The following is a 22,898-nucleotide window of genomic DNA, read 5'->3' on the forward strand; positions in this document are numbered from 1 at the left end:
ACCTCAACACCGCTACCTTGCTGGTTAGACGATCCATCCATCGAAAGGACCCACTAGAAGTCATTACCATCTGCCTGGGGAGCCTAAGATGATAGTTCTGCCATGAAATCAGCATATACCTAGCATTTAATAGGCCCCTGGGTTCGTACTGCATGTCAAACTCAGACAACTCAACTGCCCAACGCACCATTCAACCTGCCATGTTGGGTTTTTGGAGGACCTTGCGGATAGGCAAATCTGTCATCACTATTACAGTGAAACTCTAGAAATAATGGCAGAGTCGCCGAGCTGCAAATACCATTGTCAATGTTGCCTTTTCAATAGCTTGATACCATACCTCCGACCCTACAACACCTTGCTCACGAAGTAAATAGGCCTTTGAACCTTATCCTGCTCTTACACAATGACCGAGCTGGTTGCCCGATCGGTGACTGCGAAATAAAGACGAAGGGGAGTACCTTGCAGCGGCTTATAAAGGACAGGCGGGCTGGCCAGGTACTCCTTCAACTTGACGAATGCGTCTTCACACTCATGAGTCCATATGAAACGGTTGTTCTTTTTTAGGTATTGAAAATAAGGGTACCCCTTAGCTTCTCTATTTGATAAGAACTGGACAAGGCGGTCATACGCCCAGTCAGCTACTGTACTTCCTTCACACTGACAGGGCTCTTCATCCTTATGATTGTTGCACACTTGTCCGGGTCCACTTTTATGCCCCGTTCAATGAGCAGAAATCCAAGGAACTTCCCTGCTTCCACCCCAAACACACACTTCTCGGGGTTCAGCTTTAAATTTACTTGGCTATTGTTCTGAGCAGCTCTTCCAAATTAGCAACGTGCTAATCCTTTTCTTTTGAGGTGACGACCATGTCATCCACATACGTCTGTACATTTCACCAAATCATTGGAGCGAGGATCCTATCCATCAACCTTTGATAGGTGGCACCAACATTCTTGAGGCCGAAAGGCATGACCTTGTAGCAGTAGCTAGAGAGCTCGATCATGAAGGTAGTCTTGCTCTCATCTCGGGGGTGCATGCGGATCTGGTTGTACCCCGAGAATGTGTCTAGGAAACTCAACAATCAACAACCTGAAGTGTTGTCCACCAAGGAGTCTATGCTAGGCAGCGAATAAGAATCCTTGGGACAGACCTTATTCAGGTTTGTAAAGTCGACGCACATCCTCCACTTCCCATTGGCCTTTTGTACCAATACCACGTTTGCTAACCACTCAGGGTATTGAATCTCCCTTATGTGGCCAGCCTTCAAGAGCTTTTGCGTCTCTTCCCTGATGATCTGACGCCTCTCCTCATTAAACTTCCTCATTTTCCGCATTATCGGTTTGACCTTCTCATCCATAGTAAGTCTTTGGCACAAGAAATCTAGGTTTATCCCAGGCATATCTGCGAACGACCAAGCAAAAGCATTCATATGCCTCGATATTACTTCAGTTATCTTGTCTTGTAACTCTCGACCTAGTGACGTGCCAAGTTTGAACTTCTTACCTTCAATTTCTTTTTCCTAAACCTCGCCAGCAGGTCCAAGTCACATCTTGTTGGCGACTTCAGTTTTTGTGATCACCTCTGTCTCTCACGCCTGAGCAGTGATCGAACACACTCCACTCCTTCTCTTCACGCTATTCTCGTAGCACTTCCTTTTCGCCTTCTGGTCAGACTTGATGACGATCACCCCTCCATCAAGGGAGGTTAACCTCATCTTCATATGCCTCAAGGCCACCGCGCCTAACATGTTCAAGGAGGGCCTTCCTAAAACAAAATTATAGGCCGAGACAACATTAACTACTAAATACCTGATCTTGATTGTGCGAGATGAGGCACCATCTGAGAACGTCGTCCTTAGCTCCACATGCCCCCGCACCTCCACCTGATCTCCGACAAAACCAAACCATCATAGGGTCTTAACTGATCAGGTGACAATTGCAAGTTATTAAACGTTACCCAGAACATCACATCAGCTGCGCTCCCATGATCGATGAGAACTCAGTGTACCCTTCTTCCCACGGTGACCATGGATATCACTACTAGATCACCCTCATGTGGGACCACGTCTCCCAAGTCCACACTTGTAGAGCAGAGGTCGGGATCTGCCGGCAGGTCAGACCTCCTCGCCTTTACTACCATCACCTCTCTCGTGTACTTCTTACGCTTGGAGACAGAGCATCCTCCTCCCGAGAATCCTCCCGAGATGGTGTTCAGCTCGCCATGGACTAGTACCTCATGCCCTTGGTCCGCTAAAGCACTATCTTCCTTCGACCCTTCCTGGCTCCCTTCCAAATATTCCTTCAAGAATCCATATCCTTTACCAGGCCTGCTAACTGATAGCCCATAGTTATACAATGTTCCACGTCATGCCCAAACACCTTGTGGAACTCACACAAGGTCTCCTTTCGTGGCCCCAAGTTCCTGTCAGATTTTAAGGGGAATCTCAACTTATTCGCCATCCTTGACATGCTCAACAATTCCTTGTAAGTCATCTAGAACCTTGGTTGAAATGGCATGTCTTCCTTTGTCTTCGTCCTGGGCTGGTTCTTCCTAGCTATGTAGGGTGCTCGCCTTGCGTCTGACCTCTTCTCGGCCGCAACTTCGTGGATCCTCAAAGGTTGAGCTCGGCTACCTTCTTGGGGCTTGGCTTACCCTAGGTATGTGCTGTCGCGCTTCACAAATACTGCTTCTTCTGCCCCAATGTGAGCGACAGCTCGATGTCGTATCTCCTCAAACGTTCTTACTGGATTTCTGATCAGTGAGTCGTTGAAGGGTCCTGCCATAATCCCCTACCCAAAGGCGTGGACCATCAAGGCCTCGTCCTGAGTCTGGAGCTTCACTGTGAATGCCCTAAACCTATTCAAAAAATTCTTCAAACACTCACCTTGTTTTTGCTTTACGCCAAAAAGATCGAAGGAGACCGGTTGTCGGGCATGGTTAACAATGCATTGTTCCCTTAACAGCTCAAAATAATGGTTGAAAGAGATTATGTGGCCATCAGGAAGGCCGCTAAACCACTGCAACGTTGTGCCTGTGAATGTACCCATGAACATCTTGCAATGTATGGCGTTTGTTCCTCCCGAGATGATCATCTGGGCGTTGAACGTTGTAAGATAGTTCTTGTGGTCTTCTACGCCCGTAAAAACAATCTTGGGCATTATGTAGTTAGTTGGTATGATAGCGTCCATAATATTGGGACGAGCTCTTAGCTGAGAAATTGGGCCTCGCTCCCTTATAGAGCGTTCACCAAGTTGTTGTAAGTTCTTGTGTAGTTCCTCGTTCGCCTTGCGCAACTCTTCACTGCTTGTTCATGAAACGTCTATCTCTGCCATTAACTAATCTAGCATGAGAAACTGCTCAGCTCGAGCCTCTGCTATGAGTTTTTCCTGCTCAACTCTAGCGATTGCCATCGCTTCTGCCACTACATCTGCTGTCAGCTTTTCCTACTCAGCTCTGGCCTCTCGCTGGTACTGCTCGTTGGCTTCCTAGAGAGCCTTCACGGTTTCCATGAGTTGTTGTAGAGTAGGGGCGTCGTTCCCCTCAGATCTAGTGGACCTTGCCATATGTTCCTCATCACGTTTGAAAACTCAGGCACAACTGTGGATGGCATCAGGTTTTACTGGGTCCCACGGTAGGCGTCAAATGTTCTTGTCGGTTGACTCTGGTAACAAGCTCTAGCTCCACCTGTCTCTTTATAAATATGTCCTATCTCTTGTAGTTCTGGAACATAGCTCCGTTGAAATAGAGGGGACCCTACCTGTTGATTGCACTCCGACGATCAAGTCAGTAAAGGGCTTACTAGAATTTAAGAAGTATTCAGTTTCAGTCTTAGAAAAAACGTACCTTAGCCTGGGGTCTCGAGCCCCTTTTATAACTTACCTCTTATAACAGCTTTCTCTCCCGAGAATCTCATCTCAACGAAAAGCATACTCAAAAGGAAAAACACATTATGTTCAGGGGCACCTTCTCTCAGGGTGCTACAACATAACGTCTATCTCTGCCATTAACATGAGATAAATATTTTCTTTTAGAGATAAAAGTTAGGTTATATTCTATAAAATGAAAAGGAGGTCTTTAAAAAAAAACAAATACAAATTTTATATTTCATTTATTGTCACTCATTTTCAAATAAAATAAATGAGAATTCCAATAATTTAATTTTTCAATAATTTTTAAAAAAAAATTAAAAATCCAAGAAAGATTATTATATTTTATTTTTTATGTAAAATATTAGATGAAAGATAAAAAATAATGAAGTATAAAATTAATTAGAAAGATAAAGACCGTATTAGAAAGTTACCTAATCTTTCTATGAAATTTAAAATATTGATTGATTTCCATGTTACTATATCAAAACCTTAAGTATCATATAAATTAATATAAATTAATAATATATAGAAATATTTTGTACTTATATTTAAATATAAAGTATTTAGAATTAATTTTTTCAGGATAATAACATTCAATTTTTGTGTGCAATGTTTTATTAAAATATATTTAATATTATCTAGACTTACTTATAAGTCATTTTTATAGTTATATAATTTTAGTAAACTAATTAATAAATGATAATCTTTTAATAATTAAGTTCAAAACTAATAAACTAGTAGGAAAATTTAAAATGACATTAAAAAATATAATTATATAAATAATATTTTGTATTTTAGAAAAATATATTATTGTTCTCGCCGGTTGACTCGCTTTGCTGGTTGACTCGAACGGCAGCCTTTGGCCCTTCTATCTTCGCCTGAGAATCGTACTTCCTTGATCAAAGAATCTCTCACCTGCAAGGACAAAGGGCGCCTTGACAGTCGTTTGCACTCCGACGCTCAAGTCAGTATAAGGGCAAAGAAACACTAAGTGTATAAAGTAGTTTCAGTCCTAGAAATTGTCTATCTTGCTAGGGTTCTTAGCACCCTTTATATAGGTTGAAACTAGGGTTTACCTTTGTTCCCTTACCCATATCTAGGGTTCCGTGGAGAATGTCCCTGCGCGGCTATTACATAATCTTAGCGTAATCTGCCACATGGAACTTCTCTTAACTGGAGTGCAACGACTAACAGAATGGCCGCCTGGGTACCAACTTGTGCACCAAGTCTCTAGGGCCATCTGGTTTGTGGGTGTCCTAAGTATTCACGTGCCATGCATGCAACTTCCTTCAGAAACCCTAACCCTAATGGGCCTTAGCGCCTCCAAGGATTGTTTACTCGTGTCGCGCCTGAATGCGCTATACACACCACTTGCATGGATCCCTCATGACTTAGGCTTCCCTCATATCTGATGTTTTCAACTAATAACTGTGTAATTCTGGGACCCACCTTACATGGCCCAATATAATTGTTCATATCGTCGACGTCCGATCTCTCCCTCTTCTAGCGAGGTCGGATGTCGATCTCCAATGTCGAGGTCCATTATACCGATCTCCGAACACTAACCAACACCCTGATATGTGTATCTGGGGCCCACCTTACATGGCCCATCTTTACTATCAGGCACCAATGTGCGATGTCTGAGGTCAATCACTGGAATCGATGGCCGAGGACTGGTCGGTACACAAGCCCCCCAGTCTCGAGTTGTAACTTGTTTCAGCGAAGAGACTAAGTGGTCGCCCTAGGCAACCTACGTGGCACTGGTAACGGGATGTGAACAGTACACCGAAGTGACGTCTCACCATACTTTCTAAATTAACGTACATGTGGCAAGATCAACGGCTATCACTTGTTGGAGTTTGCGCTTCTTCGTATATTGTTCAAACCTTTAAACCCTTACGCTTTCTTCATTGTTTCATTACTTTCACTTAAGCAAAACATTTCCAAGCATTCCTCTCGTTGCTCTCTCTTCCTCTTTCAAAACTCAGAACTTCAAACCCCACTCGATCAAAGGTATGAACTTTACTTGTTTCTTGCTCTTACTTTATGACTCCACTGCTCATACATGCTATAACTGTTCTGGGACTGTTTATCTTTTCTGCACTTTACGTTTCCTCTGTTTTTGCTTTGTGTCTTTGTTTTTCTGGGTTTTCTGAGTCGCGATATCGTCTTCTTCTAAACCCTCATTTTTTTCCCTTCCTTCTCTTTTTAGCTTCCTTCTTGAGATGGCCATAACGAAAACAACACCGAACCTTCCACCCTCTGTTAACTACAAAGCCTTCTACCATTGGGCCCCCAATGACCTCTTAGCGGAAACCTCCAAATACACCTCCGACCAAGACGTCATAACGTACAAGGAGGGTGAAGCTGATGAGAAGTGTCGTGTCTTCGGGAGGGAGCACGACGCGTACGTATCGGTTCTGCCTTGTGAGAAAGGTGAACCTGTGTGCGCTGAAGATCGCGCAAACCTAGCTAGAGGCCCCTTCTTTTTCATGTCTTCTACCATCTTCAAGCGACTCAAGCTTCGCCTGCCACTTACAGGGTTCGAGCACGCATTGCTCACAGAGGTCAACGTGGCCTATGCCCAGCTGCATCCCAATAGCTGGGCCTTCGTAAGGGCCTTCAGCATTTTGTGCAATCACCTCGACCACACACCCTCCGTGGATGTCTTCCTATATTTCCTCGAGGCAAAGAATCCCGGCAAGAGGCTATGGCTTAGCTTCAATGGAGTGGTAGGGAGAGTTCTCCTCACTCTTTTTCAGCAATCCTACAAGAGCTTCAAGAAGAAGTTCTTCAAGGTGAGCTGCAGCGTCCACGACCCCTCCCTTCTAGACGGATTCCCCCTCTATTGTGTGGAGAAGCCCGGTCTTAAAAAACCTAGGAGTCTCGAGGACCAGACCCCACCCGATCGCAAGATGTGCCAACTCTTTTCTGGCTTGGAAGCGGTGTTTGACACCGTCAAGCTGATCAAGCTTGAATTTTGTGCCAAAACTCTTAAGAGCTATATTGGTACAGTTCTTATTTCTGCTTCACATTGATTGTTTGCATGTTTGTTTAGTTTCTTATCCTTTCTTGTTTCTATGCAGATATGACTTTTAACGCGGAGAAGAAGAAAAAACTGGTCGAGCTGCTTGCCAAGCGAGGGCCACTGTTGCCGGTGTGGGCACTTCTTCCCCTGCAAACCCTCTTCCTCTTACTACCTCTGCTCCCAACTCCTCTGAACCAACCCCTGTTGGCGACAGGCAGAAAGGGGTGGTGGTGGTGGCCACTGGCTCGGAGGACGAGGACACCTACACGGGTCTCGTCTTTAAAAGGCCAAGGCGGGTGACGTCGCGGCGCCAGCACACTCCGCTTTCGATGGCCATGCGTCATCCTTCCGAGACAACCCTCCCAGCGCCCCTCGCAACCTTAGCAACCTTATCATGCATGAAGGCGGGGGGAGAGTGCCCCTAAAGATCACCAAACGCCTCCCGTTGTCGAGCTCCCCGCCATCCTCCAACGAGCCCTTAGACATTTTCAAGATAAAGAGGTGGTGGAGGGCTTGGGTGGGAACTTCCTCCAAGACCGTGTGGCTCAAAGCCTCAGCGACTTCCTCATCGCGTCCAGCCTTGCTCTGAGTAAGGCGCAAGACGCACAAGACTTGCAAGCCGACAGCGAAACTGAGGGAAGAGCTAGCTCTTCAAGCCAGGGCTTTCTCCAAGCGCGAAACGACCATTTATCAGGAGCTGGCAAGCCTTCGCCAATCTGAGAAGGAGGTCAAAAGGCTTCTTTTTTAGAAGTCTCAAAAGGCCCTTCAACTTGAGGTGAAGATCTTACCTCTCCGCAATGAGGTGGTCGACCTCAAGGAGAAGGTCGAGGATATGCAGGCAAAAATGGTCAAGCTGGAGGAAAGGGCCATCCAGCGTGAGGTCCAACTGGGCCAAGTGGAGGGGGAGCTTGCTGAGAAGGTCGAGCTCTTCAAGAAGACAGAAGAGGAACTCAACAATGACGTCGCTGATGCCTATGACGAGGGGTTCCATGATGCCATGGCTCAGTTTGCCTGCGTGCATCATGAGGTGTATCTTTCCCCTTTCGCAGAGTCGAAGTGGATCGTTGATGGGCAACTCGTGCCCAGAGGGTAGCCTCCTTTGTAATTTAATCTTCTTGATGACTCGTACGTTGTACATATATATATGAACATATGTCATTTCTTTAATCTCTCTGTCTTGATCATTTTTACTTGCATTAACTTCAACTAACAGTGTCTTTGACATAGATTCGCCTCATAGGTAGCACGCTTAACTTCATCTGCTTTAACTTCTCTTGACCTTTATTGTCTTCAAGGCACGAGTGACACGTGCACAAACCCTTAGCAGGCCTAATCTTTGTCGTACGAGGATAAGGAAAACTCCTCCTGCTGTTTTTTATCTTCTTCTTGCAAGATAAGGGAAAGGTCTCCCTGCTAATCTCGCCTCTGCCCTATTTAGGTCATTGGGTCTGCCTTGTTAGTAACATTGGTGAACCACATTGTTCTTCGACCTTGCTTCATGAGGTCAAGAGTGAAATTAACTGGTGAACCATACTGTTTGACCTTGGCGTTCCCACGCAAGAGGGAGGCTCACTGAGGAACCATACTATTCCAAACCTTGGTGTTTCTAACTCAAGTGAACGGTTCTCAACTGACCTCGTCTTCGCCCATGGGGCTAGGGAGGATATAACTGTCGAACCATGCTGTTCAACCTTGGCGTTCCCACGCAAGAAAGAGGCTCACTGAGGAACACTTGTGATATCTTTGAAAAACAATTTCATGTGTTAAAATTGTGTTTTGATATGTTTATTACTTCTCTCATTTACAATCTGAGGTTTTACAACCTAGGAAACTATAAGAAAGTGAATGTTCTGTATAATAATAGTTTAAAAGTATCTTAACTGTCGAAAACAAGCGTATTGCTTAACTAAGTGTTTGCAACTTGTTCTTTTCGCTATTAATTGATTGAAAGCACTTACGATATCTTTGAAAACCAATTTCGTGTGTTAAAATTGTGTTTTGATATGTTTAATATTTCTCTTACAATCTTAGTCTATTAACTGATTGAAACACTTATGAATATCTTTGAAAAACAATTTCATGTGTTAAAATTGTGTTTTCATATGTTTAGTACTTCTTTTACAATCTAAGGTCTATTACTTGATTCAAACACTTGTGATAATACCTTTGAAAAACCATTTCATGTGTTCAAATTGTATTTTGATATGTTTTAATACTTCTTTTACAATCTAAGGTCTATTAATTGATTGAAACACTTGTGATATCTTTGAAAAACAATTTCATGTGTTAAAATTGTGTTTTGATATGTTTATTACTTCTCTCATTTACAATCTGAGGTTTTACAACCTAGGAAACTATAAGAAAGTGAATGTTCTGTATAATAATAGTTTAAAAGTATCTTAACTGTCGAAAACAAGCGTATTGCTTAACTAAGTGTTTGCAACTTGTTCTTTTCGCTATTAATTGATTGAAAGCACTTACGATATCTTTGAAAACCAATTTCGTGTGTTAAAATTGTGTTTTGATATGTTTAATATTTCTCTTACAATCTTAGTCTATTATCTGATTGAAACACTTATGAATATCTTTGAAAAACAATTTCATGTGTTAAAATTGTGTTTTCATATGTTTAATACTTCTTTTACAATCTAAGGTCTATTACTTGATTCAAACACTTGTGATAATACCTTTGAAAAACCATTTCATGTGTTCAAATTGTATTTTGATATGTTTTAATACTTCTTTTACAATCTAAGGTCTATTAATTGATTGAAACACTTGTGATATCTTTGAAAAACAATTTCATGTGTTAAAATTGTGTTTTGATATGTTTATTACTTCTCTCATTTACAATCTGAGGTTTTACAACCTAGGAAACTATAAGAAAGTGAATGTTCTGTATAATAATAGTTTAAAAGTATCTTAACTGTCGAAAACAAGCGTATTGCTTAACTAAGTGTTTGCAACTTGTTCTTTTCGCTATTAATTGATTGAAAGCACTTACGATATCTTTGAAAACCAATTTCGTGTGTTAAAATTGTGTTTTGATATGTTTAATATTTCTCTTACAATCTTAGTCTATTATCTGATTGAAACACTTATGAATATCTTTGAAAAACAATTTCATGTGTTAAAATTGTGTTTTCATATGTTTAATACTTCTTTTACAATCTAAGGTTTATTACTTGATTCAAACACTTGTGATAATACCTTTGAAAAACCATTTCATGTGTTCAAATTGTATTTTGATATGTTTTAATACTTCTTTTACAATCTAAGGTCTATTAATTGATTGAAACACTTGTGATATCTTTGAAAAACAATTTCATATGTTAAAATTGTGTTTTGATATGTTTATTACTTCTCTCATTTACAATCTGAGGTTTTACAACCTAGGAAACTATAAGAAAGTGAATGTTCTGTATAATAATAGTTTAAAAGTATCTTAACTGTCGAAAACAAGCGTATTGCTTAACTAAGTGTTTGCAACTTGTTTTTTTCGCTATTAATTGATTGAAAGCACTTACGATATCTTTGAAAACCAATTTCGTGTGTTAAAATTGTGTTTTGATATGTTTAATATTTCTCTTACAATCTTAGTCTATTAACTGATTGAAACTGTTCCGTCCGGTTGACCAGGACGTCTTCGTGCACGACCTCAACCGTCAGCTGGGGTCTCCTTCCCGCTGGTTGCCCGCGGATTCCTGCAAAAAAGGGGACAAAGAGGCGCCCTAGCGGCCGTGTGCACTCCGACGCTCAAGTAAGCCAGCAAGAAACACCAAAAAACTGTCCACCCACGTATCTGAGCACCGCCTGTGGCACTCTGAAGGTGGTAAAAGAACTGTGTATATGTATGTGTGTTGTCTCCTTCAGGCAAAAATATTCTCCAGTCACTTGTACGTAACCTTAAAGCACGGGCAAGCAACCAGAGAGTTTCTCGTAAATTTGCCAAAGGTTCCAACCCTTTTTCCGACATTCCCAGCGCTATTTAAACTGCCCCAGCATTTAAAGCGCCTTAAAGCGCTTTTAATCTCAAACGTAACGCACTCATTAAAGCGCTTAATTACGAAACGTAGCGCATTTAAGACGTTGAAACGCTCGGGAGCCATAATAGTACCTGAATGCTCGAAAGGGAAACTGTATTGAATATCTTTAATTACCTGGCACCTGACTAGAGGGTGTTTCTATTCCGGCATGGCTGTCGTACACGTGGAGAGCCTCACGACGCCATGACCCCATCTGGGGGCGTTTCTGCCCATCTGGGGACGTCTCTACGTGTGAGTCCTTCTGCTTGGGAGTGCTACTGCGCTAGGGGTGACTTTTTGGGTGCGAACTCATGCCCCCAAGTATCTAGCCACTTACTTTGAGAGCGTATCTGCCTTTCTCTCGTACCCTGCACCCGCTTACCCTGGGCGTGACCTTCCTCTTGGGTCGTATCTGTCCCGAAAGCGTCTCTGGGGTGGCAGGGGTACTTCACGAGTCAGGCTGCCCTACCCTGAGGTCATCACTATGGCCTTGAAGCCACCTCTTTTTTCTCTTTATCACTTTCCCGAGATATCGGGTCATAAGGCACCCACGGCGTCGCTCCCTCCATGGTCTTTCCTACCCAGGGGTATCGGGGAACCACACCGTGAGTGCCTTACTTTTACACTGTTTGATCTGGCTACGCCCTGGTTGGGCGACGCCTCCACCCAGGCGACGCCTTGCCTTGGCGACGCCTTGTCCTGTCTTGGCGACGCTTCCTCTTGGCGTCTCTACAACTGGGCGTCACCTTGAGTTGACTTTGACTTTCCAGTCGTTGACTTTGACCTTGACTTAGTCAACGCCCTGATACGGGACGGTACACAAGCCCCCCAGTCTTAAGCCGAAGACTTGTCTTCAGCGCAAAGACTAAAGCCTTGCCCCCACCATCCACGTGCCTTCCTGATGACGTGTCATTCTCTGCTGACTCAGCAATTTTTCGAATTACTGACGCGACATTTTCTGAACCACAGGGGTATCCTTAATGACCGATTGGACATTCCCTGAAATGGGCATGATAACACCTTTTGGGCTACCCTTGATCGCGCGCCACGTGGCCCATCGCGTGGTCCTCCTTTAGAGACCTTTGCGTTTCCCCTGGGCAATCGACCCTCTGACGCGTGGCCCGATCCTACGGCCCTTAGTTAGCACCTCTTGAGTTGCGAAATGTAACGTTTAAGCTACTCCAAACCCCGCGCTCACCCTACTGTTACATTCGCTCACTCTGCTACTTCGCACTATTCATCGCCTCCAAAACCTTTTTTCTCTGCAATTGCGATTCTCCCCTTCCTGCGCTCTCCTACTGCCTCCATTTCAACAACAAAGGTATGGTTCCGAGCACTCACAACTCTTCACTTTCGTCGCATTACAGGAAACTGCCTGGGACTGTTGTTATTCTTTCTCTGGATATTGTTTGTATGTTTCGTTGTTCCTCTCGTTTCCCTTCGTTCTCTTGTGGGTAGGGCGCTCCTAGGGCTCTTCCATTTCTCCCCTTTCTTCTCCCAAAGCCCTTTTTCTCTGAACCCTTTCTTTCTCTTTTGATCTTCAGTATTGGCATTGATGGCGAAAACTAAAATCACCGCGCCTCCCCCGCTCCCCAAGTCTCATTATAAGGGCGAATATGACTGGGCCCCCGACGAACTTCTGGACGAATGTTCCCTCCTGAACTCTGTTGAGGACGTGGAGGCTCATAGGGGGGACCCTGCCCTCTATAACTTCAATGCGTTCCACAAAAATCAAGACTCCCAAGTCCTGGTAAGCCGGGTGCGACCTGGGATGCCAGTTTGTGCGGACTCACGGGATACTGGGGGATGCCCTTTCTTCTTCCTCTATCAGATGGTGCTCAAGAGGGTGGGCCTGCGTCTACCCCTCACTCCCTTCGAAAAAGAGCTACTGACAGAGATAAACACTGCTCCCGCCCAACTCCATCCCAACAGTTAGGCTTTCGTGAGAGGGTTCCAAATTCTCTGCGGCTATCTAGGCGTTCCCTCATCTGTGGACGTTTTTCTTCACTTCTTCGAGGTAAAGAAGCAAGGGAAGAGCCTTTGGATGAGCTTTTCTGGCATCGCCGGGCGCATCATCCTTACGCTCTTCCAGAATTCGTTCAAAGGATGGAAGGGGAAATTCTTCAAGGTACGCGCGACCAAGCGCGATCCTACCATCCTAGAGGGCTTTCCCCTGTACTGGACAGACAAACCCGTAACCATGAAACCCTTGGCTCTGGACGAGCTCGCCCCGCCTGACCGGGATGTATGCAAAGCCTTGGCGGGACTGGGAATAGTCTTCGATACCGCCAAACTCATCGCGAACGAATTCAATGCCCATGGGCTTTCTACCTACTTTGGTATCTGCTCTTGGTGATTTATGATGCATTAGTTGTTGTGGTTATCTGCATGTATTTGGCCATAGAATCTTCCTTCTGATTCATCTGAATTAACCTTATGCTACTGATCCGATCGGTCATCGGTGGTCGATGACGTCAGCAACAGAGAACCACGTGGACCACTCGAAGGGTGACACGTGGACCAGGTGGCAGAGAGGTCGGGGGGACGATCGCCAAGAGAGGTGATCGGTGGCCAGTAACCAAGTTACCACCGACAGATCAGGCGGCAGAGAGGTCGGGGGATAGATCACCCAGAGTGGTGATCGGTGGTCAGTAGCCAAGTGGCCACCAGCAGACCAGTTCCCAGACTCGCGCCCGGAGGCAGAGCGCGAGAAGCGAATAAACATTGATCAGTAATCGGGTGTATTGTCATCGGGGTCTCGTGTTACACGCAGTTAAACTGGGACTGAGGTTCCCAGCGAGAGCGTTACGCATGGATCTCGCATGAGCACACCTCAGGGAATCATGCACGAGAGTGGCCTGAGGGAACTAGTAAGCCAGTCAGTGATTGGTGATTCCCTCAACCCATTACGTGCGTGGCATCGTGAAGGGTAAGTCGCCTACGCAGGGAGCAACGTTTGGTGAGTGTGCCTAGACCAGCCACACCCGACGTTCTCCTAAGAGTATGCGATTTACCCAGATAAGAGAAATATCATAAGTTACTCTGCAAGGGCGTGACTTAGGCACACAAAGAGAAGCGCTAGAGCCCTTCCAGTAAGTGACACGTGTGTGGTTAGATGTGAGTTGCAGGCCTCCACGTGTCACCATCTGAGAGGGGTGCGGTCCAGACAAAAGTGCACTCCGTACCATTAAGGGTACAGACAGGCGCAGCCCAGCGCAGAGACGCGCGGACACGCACAGACACCCACACTCTCTGATTCTGCAGGCACACTGTCTCTGAAAAGCGTAACAAGTTTCTGACACATGCCAGAAAAGCATAACAGAATTCTGTTATGCCCAGAAGCAGAGACAGAGAGATAAAAGGAGGAATCAGGGAGAGAAGTGAGAAGAGAAAAAGAGAGACGAAAAACAGAGTGCAAGAGTTCTCACACACACATTACTAGTTTTCTAGTTCTTTGGTGGTTCTGTGGACTAACTTGATCGTCGGAGTGCAAACAGCCGCTAGAGGCGCCGTCTGTGCGTTTTGCAGGTCACGTTCGGAGAAGCAAGAGAAGGTTCTGAGGGTGATTCTGCAAAAGACGCAGTCGCGTAGACAGGGCAGAGAGTGCTACGGAGCGATTCCTCCACGTTCGAGTTGCCGGCAGGATCACATACTATTCTCAACCTTGGTGTTTCTAACCCAAGTGAACGATTCTCAAATGACCTCATCCTTGTTGTATGAAGTCAAGGGACAGGTCTTAATAACTAACCGCAACCTTGTTGTATGAAGTCAAGGGATAGGTTTTCTAACGGTTGAACCATACTATTCTCAGCCTTGGTGAGCTCAGACAAGAGGGAGGCTCACTAAGGAACCATACTATTCCCGATCTTGGTGTATCAATCTCAGGGAGAGGTTCATTAACTACACTGCACAACGTGTTTCTTAACTGAATAACTGAAATTTTATTGGGTGACCTCGTTAAAAAACTCTTGTAAGGGAAAAAGAGTGTCCCCTAAAACTGTGTACAATGCAAACAACTTAACTGAAATAAAACTTAAGGTTGGTCGCGTTCCAAGTACGAGGGATCACCCCACCTTCTAATGTCTCGAGCCTGTACGCTCCATTCCCAAGGGCCTCTGTCATTCTAAAAGGACCAGTCCACTTGGGGGACAACTTGTTCTCTAGCTGGTACGGGTGGGCCTTTCGCATCACCAGGTCGGCGACCTGAAACTGCCGAGGTCTCAGCTTGGAGCTGTATTTGTACTCCACCCTTTTCTTCAAGGCCTCAGCCTTGATCCTTACTTCCTCCCTTACTTCGTCAAGTAGATCAAAGTTCACCTTCCTATCTTCATTGGACTCTTCGACCACAAAGTTCTGGAAACGTGGCGAGTTCTCCTGGATTTCTACTGGAATCATCGCGTCTGAACCGTACACCAAGCTAAAGGGTGTTTCTCTGGTTATGTACTGGGGAGTAGTGTGGTAAGCCCACACAATTCTAGGAACTTCTTTTGCCCAGGTCCCTTTTGCTTTATCTAGCCTTCTCTTCAGACCTCTAAGCAGAACTCGGTTGGCAGACTCGACCTGCTCGTTTGTCCGGGGGTGTTCGACAGATGTGAACACCTGCTTAACTCCCAGCTTCGTACATAGTTTGCCCAACTGTTGGCTCACAAACTGGGTACAATTATCAGACACCAACCGTTTTGGGATTCCAAAGCGGCACACTATGTTCTTCCACACAAAGTGTTGGATATTGTGGGCTGTGATATGCGCTACTTGATGGAAGAGGGCCCAAGCTCACCACACTATGAAAGCCAAAAGACTAAGACCGTCTAGCTTCACAAAGGAGCGTCTAGCCTCTCAAAGGAGCGTCTAGTCTTCCAAATGGAGCGTCTAGCTTCACAAGGGAGCGTCTAGCCATGGCTACATAAGGAGCATCTATGAAGAGTCCTAGACCGTCTAGCTTCACACACACATGAGCCAAGCTACGGTTTGGGAAGAGAAGGCTTTGTTGCATAAAGGCCCATTAGGGGTACTTAGTAGATAGGATAGTGTAGAAAGCACTTTGTGAAGGAAACATTCTAGAAACTAGGTTTGTGTGGCCGGTCATTGCACATGGCACATGGCTTAGGTTTTACATTTAATTTTTGTTTTCTTTTCATTAGAAAGTAGCTTACCTTTTACGTCCAAGATGGCCTATAAATAGGAAGGCTATCTCATTGTATTTGACAAGTTTAATTGAGTATTGTTATGCTGCCAATTTTGTGCACTAGCTTTACTTCTCCTAGAAATCTAGGCTATAAACTTCAATCCTTTCACCTTTCTCCCTTGAGCTGGCCGAACCTCTCAAACCCATACTCATCATGCACCTTCAAAGCCAACACAACTCCTAGGAGGGCTTTGTTTCACTCACCCATTGCTTCCGCATCACTTTCACTACTTTGATTCAAGAAGAACACATGAAATGCCATCATTTGGTATCAGAGCTTTTGGTTCTTCAAGATGAGTAGCTTGGTCTTTTAATTTCAGTTCTTCTTTATTTCATCTTTGTCATTTCAATTCCTTACTTGTCTTGCTGTTTTTATATTTTAAATTGTTCTTGGTGTGCTTATGGAAGATCCAACCAAAGCACAATTGTTCAATTGATCTTGAACAAATTCTGTGCAGCTTGTGATAGGATTCCTTACACCATTGTGTGGCTGTTTTTTCTTTTAGGAAATTGAGTCCTTATTGCTTTCTTATAATTGCTTCATTTTATGCTTTGAGTCTTTATTTTCTGAATCTATAAATGTTGTGTCAAGTCATGTGAGTCCATATTTGTCAACAATTCTTAGTAGTCCTATTATTGGCTTGATTGTTTCTTGCTTTTGGGTCTCTTTATATTGCTTTAATCTGCTGTTATTTTGATCCTTTGGTGCTTTTTATTTTTAGTTTGAGTTCATAATTGTGTCTTAGTTCTTACACAATTTCCATTCTTACATTTCCATTGTGTTAATTTTGGTTATCTTGCTGTTTTCTTCCAGTTTTCCAGATTTCCCCTGTATCATCTCTCTGTTCTGGGCTGTTTTGTTTAAAAAAATATTTCTATCCATAGGAAAATTCTGATTTTCTGGAAAATGCAAGTTTAAAGTGTTATAGAAAATACAAAAAAAGAATGAGGTCAAAAGAAGCAACAGAAAAAAAATGATAAATCTTACAAAATCAGAGTGCAAATCTTGAGCGCTCCAGCTGGCCTAACTGCACACCAAATTTGCAAAAATTATTAAAAAAAAATGGTGCATGCGTTTTAGGTGATTCCAAAGCCAAAATTTAGATAAGATCCTGAATTTTCTTGCATCCAAATTTCAGAAACAAATTTTTACAATTACAGCTCAGCATAAATCGGGGAACAAACACGTTTTCTGGCCCACAACATTTTCCAGTGGTGCTGTTTTTTTTATTTGGTCATCTAATCTAGTGCTTTTCTTTAGGAATTCCTTTTGTGTGCCAACTTTTATTGAGTACCTTTAATTGTTTGTTTTAATTTCTTGAATCTCTTTCTAAGTTGTCATATTATAAATCCTTTTGGTGGTACTGTTTTCTTTCAATTAAATTTGTTTCTTGCTTTTGTTTCTTGACCTCTCATTTTGGGTGCTGGAATTTAATTCTCTCTTGGTGCTTATGTGCATGGAAATTGACTTGGTTTAAGGTTAAACCCTTGTGAATAGGTGCTGGAAATTGGAGAATTAAAGCCAACTTTCTAAAGAGGAGTCAAAGCTAAGGCCGAAACAAGCTTCCTTGAAACAAACACTACAAACACCTAGAAGATCAACAATCAAGACAACAAAGAAAGTGCACTAACCAAAAAGAGGAACAACAAAGGGGGTTTTCTTATCTCCTTTACAACTTGGTTTAGTGTTAATTACCTCTTTTAAATTACGTTTTAGACGGTGAGTGTGTCTTCAAGGGCTCAAAGTGTCCAAGAAGCCTCACCTAGGGCCGAATAGCATAGTAATTTTGCTTAGAATTTGTTACTTGTTTGAACTTGTTTTTCTTTTGTTTTGGTAGAAACGTTTTGCATGCTTAGTATTGTTTAATTTTGTGCTATACCGACTAGCTTTGCTGCATATCTAGCTTACATAGTTTTCTTGCTTTTTGATTTCTCAACTTCTTGTGTTCTAAGTGTTCTACTAAGAGAAAATTTTGTGTGAAGTCATTGGAGGAAAGTTTTTGGCAAGGAAAAGGCTTGGTACTTAAGTAGTCCATTGTGACTCACCTCCCTTACCTGGAAAACTACCTTCTCTAGCTTTCCTAAACTTTCTCAAAGTAAGACATCTAACTACACAAAGTTCTAGCCATGTCTTCTTCTCCTCATTCTCCAAAGTCTATGGAAAGTGAAGTAAAATCTTTGAAAACCCTTTTAAAAGAAGTATCCCAAGCGGTACAATTAATTTCCTTTAGACAATTGGAGAATGAAAACAAAATTAATGAGTTGGCTAGAGCTCAAGAAGAGAAATCCCAAAAATCTCAAAAATCAAAAAAAACAAATACTCATGCATCACAAAGTATTGCAACTCTAGGGGAGGGAAGCCTTAGAATTAATGATTACTATCAACCACCCCCTAGAAGAACTAGACAAAGGGAGCAAGAGAGCCCAAAGGAAGTAAGGGTAGACCTACCCCATTTCTATGGTAAGGAAGACGTAGAGGCCTACCTAGATTGGGAGATGAAAGTAGAGCAACTCTTTGCTTGCCATAGGGTGAGTGAAGAGAGGAAGGTACCCTTAGCAACCCTTAGTTTCCAAAGCAATGCCATGTATTGGTGGACCTCTTTAGAGAGAGACCGACGTCTTCATAGGGAGCCTTCCATAGAATATTGGAATGACCTTAGGGGAGCCCTAAGACGTCGCCACATACCTTCCTACTACCATAGGGAGTTGATGGACAAGCTCCAAAGACTCCAACAAAAGAACTTAAGTGTGGAAGAGTATAGGCAGAAAATGGAGCTCTACATGATGAGAGCATCCATTAGAGAGGAAGAAACCACCACCATATCTAGGTTTCTAAGTGGGCTCAACCTTGAGATAAGGGATCGAGTAGAACTATTACCCTACCAAGACTTGAATGATTTGGTTCAACTTTGCATTAAAGTTGAACAACAAAATTTGCGCAAAACTTCAAATCTAAGGGTGGGTTCTTACTCAAACTCTTATCCTAAGAAAGACTTTAAAAGGGAGGGTAGTACACCTAGAGACGAACCCAAAGAGACTACCAAACCCTTAGTGAAAGATGCCTCCACCCCATACATCCGTGCTAGGGACACCAAATGTTTTAAATGTTTTGGAAGAGGGCATGTGCAAGCACAATGTCCAAACCAAAGAATTTTGTTTTTAAAAGGAAAAGATGAATACACAAGTGGTGAAGATGAACCTAGTACCCAAGAAAAAGGGGAAGGAGAAAGGATAAATCCTTTGGAGGGGGACTTATTGATGATTCAAAGAATCCTCCACAATCAACCTAGTGCACCCATTGAGACACAACGAGAGAACATTTTTCATACTAGATGCAATGTTTTAGAAAATATATGCTCTCTTATTGTGGATGGTGGGTCATGCTGCAATTGTTGTAGCACTAGATTGATTGAAAAATTACAACTACAAGTAGTTCCTCATCCACAACCTTACAATTTACAATGGATCAATGAGGATGGAGAACTACGTGTAGACAAACAAGTGGAAATCGAGTTTTCTATAGGCAACTACAAAGACAATGTTTTATGTGATGTAGTACCTATGGAAGTTTGCCACATCTTATTAGGTAGACCATGGCAATTTGATAAGAAAACCTCCCATAATGGTCTAACTAACGAAATTTCTTTTATCCACAAGCATAAAAGGTTTGTACTTAGCCCTTTACCACATTCCCAAGTGGTAAAAGACCAAATACAAATGAAACACAAAAGGGATGAAGAAAAAATAGAAAAAGAAAAAAAAAATTGGAAACAAAAGGCGTGGGAGAATAGTGTTCCTTCCCACAAGGTCATTCAACAAGTCAAGCATATTGAAAATACCTTTACAAACATGCTTCTTGTTGAACAACCTAGCCTTTCCTTTTGTAAAGGAACACTTGCAAGCATGAGCACAAAAGAAAAGTCCTTACAAGAAGCTTGCATAGATCAAGAAGGAGAACTCATCGGACAAAAGAAAGTTGATCAAACGCTAGAGCTTTTAAGAGGAAAACTTTTGTCACCCATGAGAAAAGAGGTTCAAAGACATTACTTTAAGTACAACTCATGTTTTCAAACTACACCTAAAGTAAAGTCTCATGAACTCTATACTCCTTCACCTTTTGCAAATGATCCTTGGGAAGATACAAATTTCATTTTAAAACTCCCTAGGACAACAAAAGGTTTTAATTCAATCTTCATGGTTATGGATAAACTCTTCTCTAGAGAAGTGATACATCTTCATGGTTTATTTTCAAGCATAGTATTGAATAGAGCTCCAACTTTCGCAAACCATGATTTGAGGATTTCCTTTGGAAAACTTGCAACTAAGTTGCACACTTTAAATGCTTATCATCCTCAAACGCATGGTCAAAATATTTTTGAAAATATAGCTCTTTCTATTATGCCTAGAATAATCATGAAGTGCACACACAATTTTAGAAATGAGCAAACATACCATCAAGTAGTTCACAAAACTACTTCTACTTTTAAAGTTATGTGTGTGCTCAATCATCTTTCTTCTTTTAAGTTGTTACCATCTCCTATAGGATTTATGCCTCAAGAGAAGGTAACCACAAATGACCATTTTAAAATACAAAAGATGATTAGAGGCCACACACAACCCTTAAAAGAGAAATCTTGTCCAAGGTTGCCAATACCAAAAGACAAACAACAATGGCAACCTAGTAAAATTAATTTGCAAACTAACACCTATGCTTTATTTGATTATTTCTATAGGTGGACGTTTGATCCAGGAGGACAAGCTTTGAAGAAACAAGATGCTGCTATCCGAGATCAAGCCTGAAGATCTGAGGATAGATCTTCTCAAAAGAAGGAGGAGATGATGGACACCATCCAGCCACAACCATTTCCCTAAGCAAAAGCATTGGATTTGAGGACAAATCCTTTTCAAGAGGGAGGGGATGATGGAAGAGGGCCCAAGCTCACCACACTATGAAAGCCAAAAGACTAAGACCGTCTAGCTTCACAAAGGAGCGTCTAGCCTCTCAAAGGAGCGTCTAGTCTTCCAAATGGAGCGTCTAGCTTCACAAGGGAGCGTCTAGCCATGGCTACATAAGGAGCATCTATGAAGAGTCCTAGACCGTCTAGCTTCACACACACATGAGCCAAGCTACGGTTTGGGAAGAGAAGGCTTTGTTGCATAAAGGCCCATTAGGGGTACTTAGTAGATAGGATAGTGTAGAAAGCACTTTGTGAAGGAAACATTCTAGAAACTAGGTTTGTGTGGCCGGTCATTGCACATGGCACATGGCTTAGGTTTTACATTTAATTTTTGTTTTCTTTTCATTAGAAAGTAGCTTACCTTTTACGTCCAAGATGGCCTATAAATAGGAAGGCTATCTCATTGTATTTGACAAGTTTAATTGAGTATTGTTATGCTGCCAATTTTGTGCACTAGCTTTACTTCTCCTAGAAATCTAGGCTATAAACTTCAATCCTTTCACCTTTCTCCCTTGAGCTGGCCGAACCTCTCAAACCCATACTCATCATGCACCTTCAAAGCCAACACAACTCCTAGGAGGGCTTTGTTTCACTCACCCATTGCTTCCGCATCACTTTCACTACTTTGATTCAAGAAGAACACATGAAATGCCATCACTACTGGCTCAACCTCTATCCACTTTGTGAAGTATTCTATGGCAACCATGAGGTACTTCATCTACCGCACTGCTAAAGGAAAAGGCCCCAAAATGTCGATCCCCCAAGTATGAAATGGCCATGGGCTATAGATTGACCTCAGGTCCTCTAGAGGCGCCTTGTGCCAGTCAACATGTTGCTGGCACTACTTGCACCGCTGTGCATACCCCGTGCAGTCTTCCCTCATGGTCGGCCAGTAATATCCTGCACGAATGGCCTTTGATGAGAGAGATTGGCCACCGATGTGGCTACCACATATCCCTTCATGCATCTCTGCCATAATGCGCGTGAATCTCTCACCACTTACACACACCAGGATAAGGTGGGTGAACCCATGCCTGAATAACTTTCCATCGATCAAGGTGTACTTGCTCGAATTTTTCTTGATTTTCCTAGCCTCTGTAGGCTCTAGCGGGAGTATCTCATCAGCCAAATATCGTTGGTAGGGTGTCATCCAGGTTTCTCCTGTTTCGACTTGGTAAACCTGCAACGACCTTTCCCCAGCAACTGGGTACGCGCTTATTCTGTGCGTTTTTAACGTCTCCTGCGTTAACGACCGATGACTCCTCCTCATCACTTCCGATGTGCTGATCTGCTGGACTTCTTGCATATTGTTTGTGGTAGTTTGAGGTTTCCTCAGGGTCTCCTGAATAACTGTCCTCTGTCTGCCCCCCTTACCCGAAATGGTGAGCTTGGCAAGCAAGTCTGCTCGGGCATTTTGTTCTCTGGCTACGTGGACTAACTCGAACACCTCAAACGTCTCCCTCAAAGCTTGGACGTACTTTAGATATGTGGCCATCTGAGGGTCTTTAGCCTGATATTCCCCCATGACCTGTCCTGTGACTAACAAGGAGTCACTCTTCGCCAGCACACCTTTCACACCAATCTCTTTTGCTAGCAGCATTCCAGCGATAAGGGCCTCATACTCTGCCTAGTTGTTACTGGCCTTGAAAGCGAACCGCATTGCCTGCTCAATTAGCAACCCATCTGGCTCTTCCAAGATCACTCCAGCCCCACTACCTTGTTGGTTGGAGGAACCATCTACAGAGAGAACCCATCCGAAACCTGCTCCTTCTTGGTGCGTGGCTACCGAAGAGAGCTCTACCACGAAGTCAGCATAAACCTGGGCTTTAATGG

General features: G+C 43.2%; 1 protein-coding gene across 1 annotated transcript; it reads right to left on the reverse strand.

The window, feature by feature from the left end:
* Positions 1–21,906: 21,906 nt before the first annotated feature.
* Positions 21,907–22,665, reverse strand: LOC137839229 (uncharacterized). The gene has a single exon (XM_068648352.2). It carries the CDS (start codon positions 22,663–22,665, stop codon positions 21,907–21,909), a length of 759 nt encoding a protein of 252 aa, XP_068504453.2.
* Between the last annotated feature and the right edge of the window lie 233 nt (positions 22,666–22,898).

The sequence above is a fragment of the Phaseolus vulgaris genome, chromosome 3 (genome assembly GCF_051622355.1).
Source record: "Phaseolus vulgaris cultivar YP4 chromosome 3, ASM5162235v1, whole genome shotgun sequence".
NCBI lineage: Eukaryota > Viridiplantae > Streptophyta > Magnoliopsida > Fabales > Fabaceae > Phaseolus > Phaseolus vulgaris.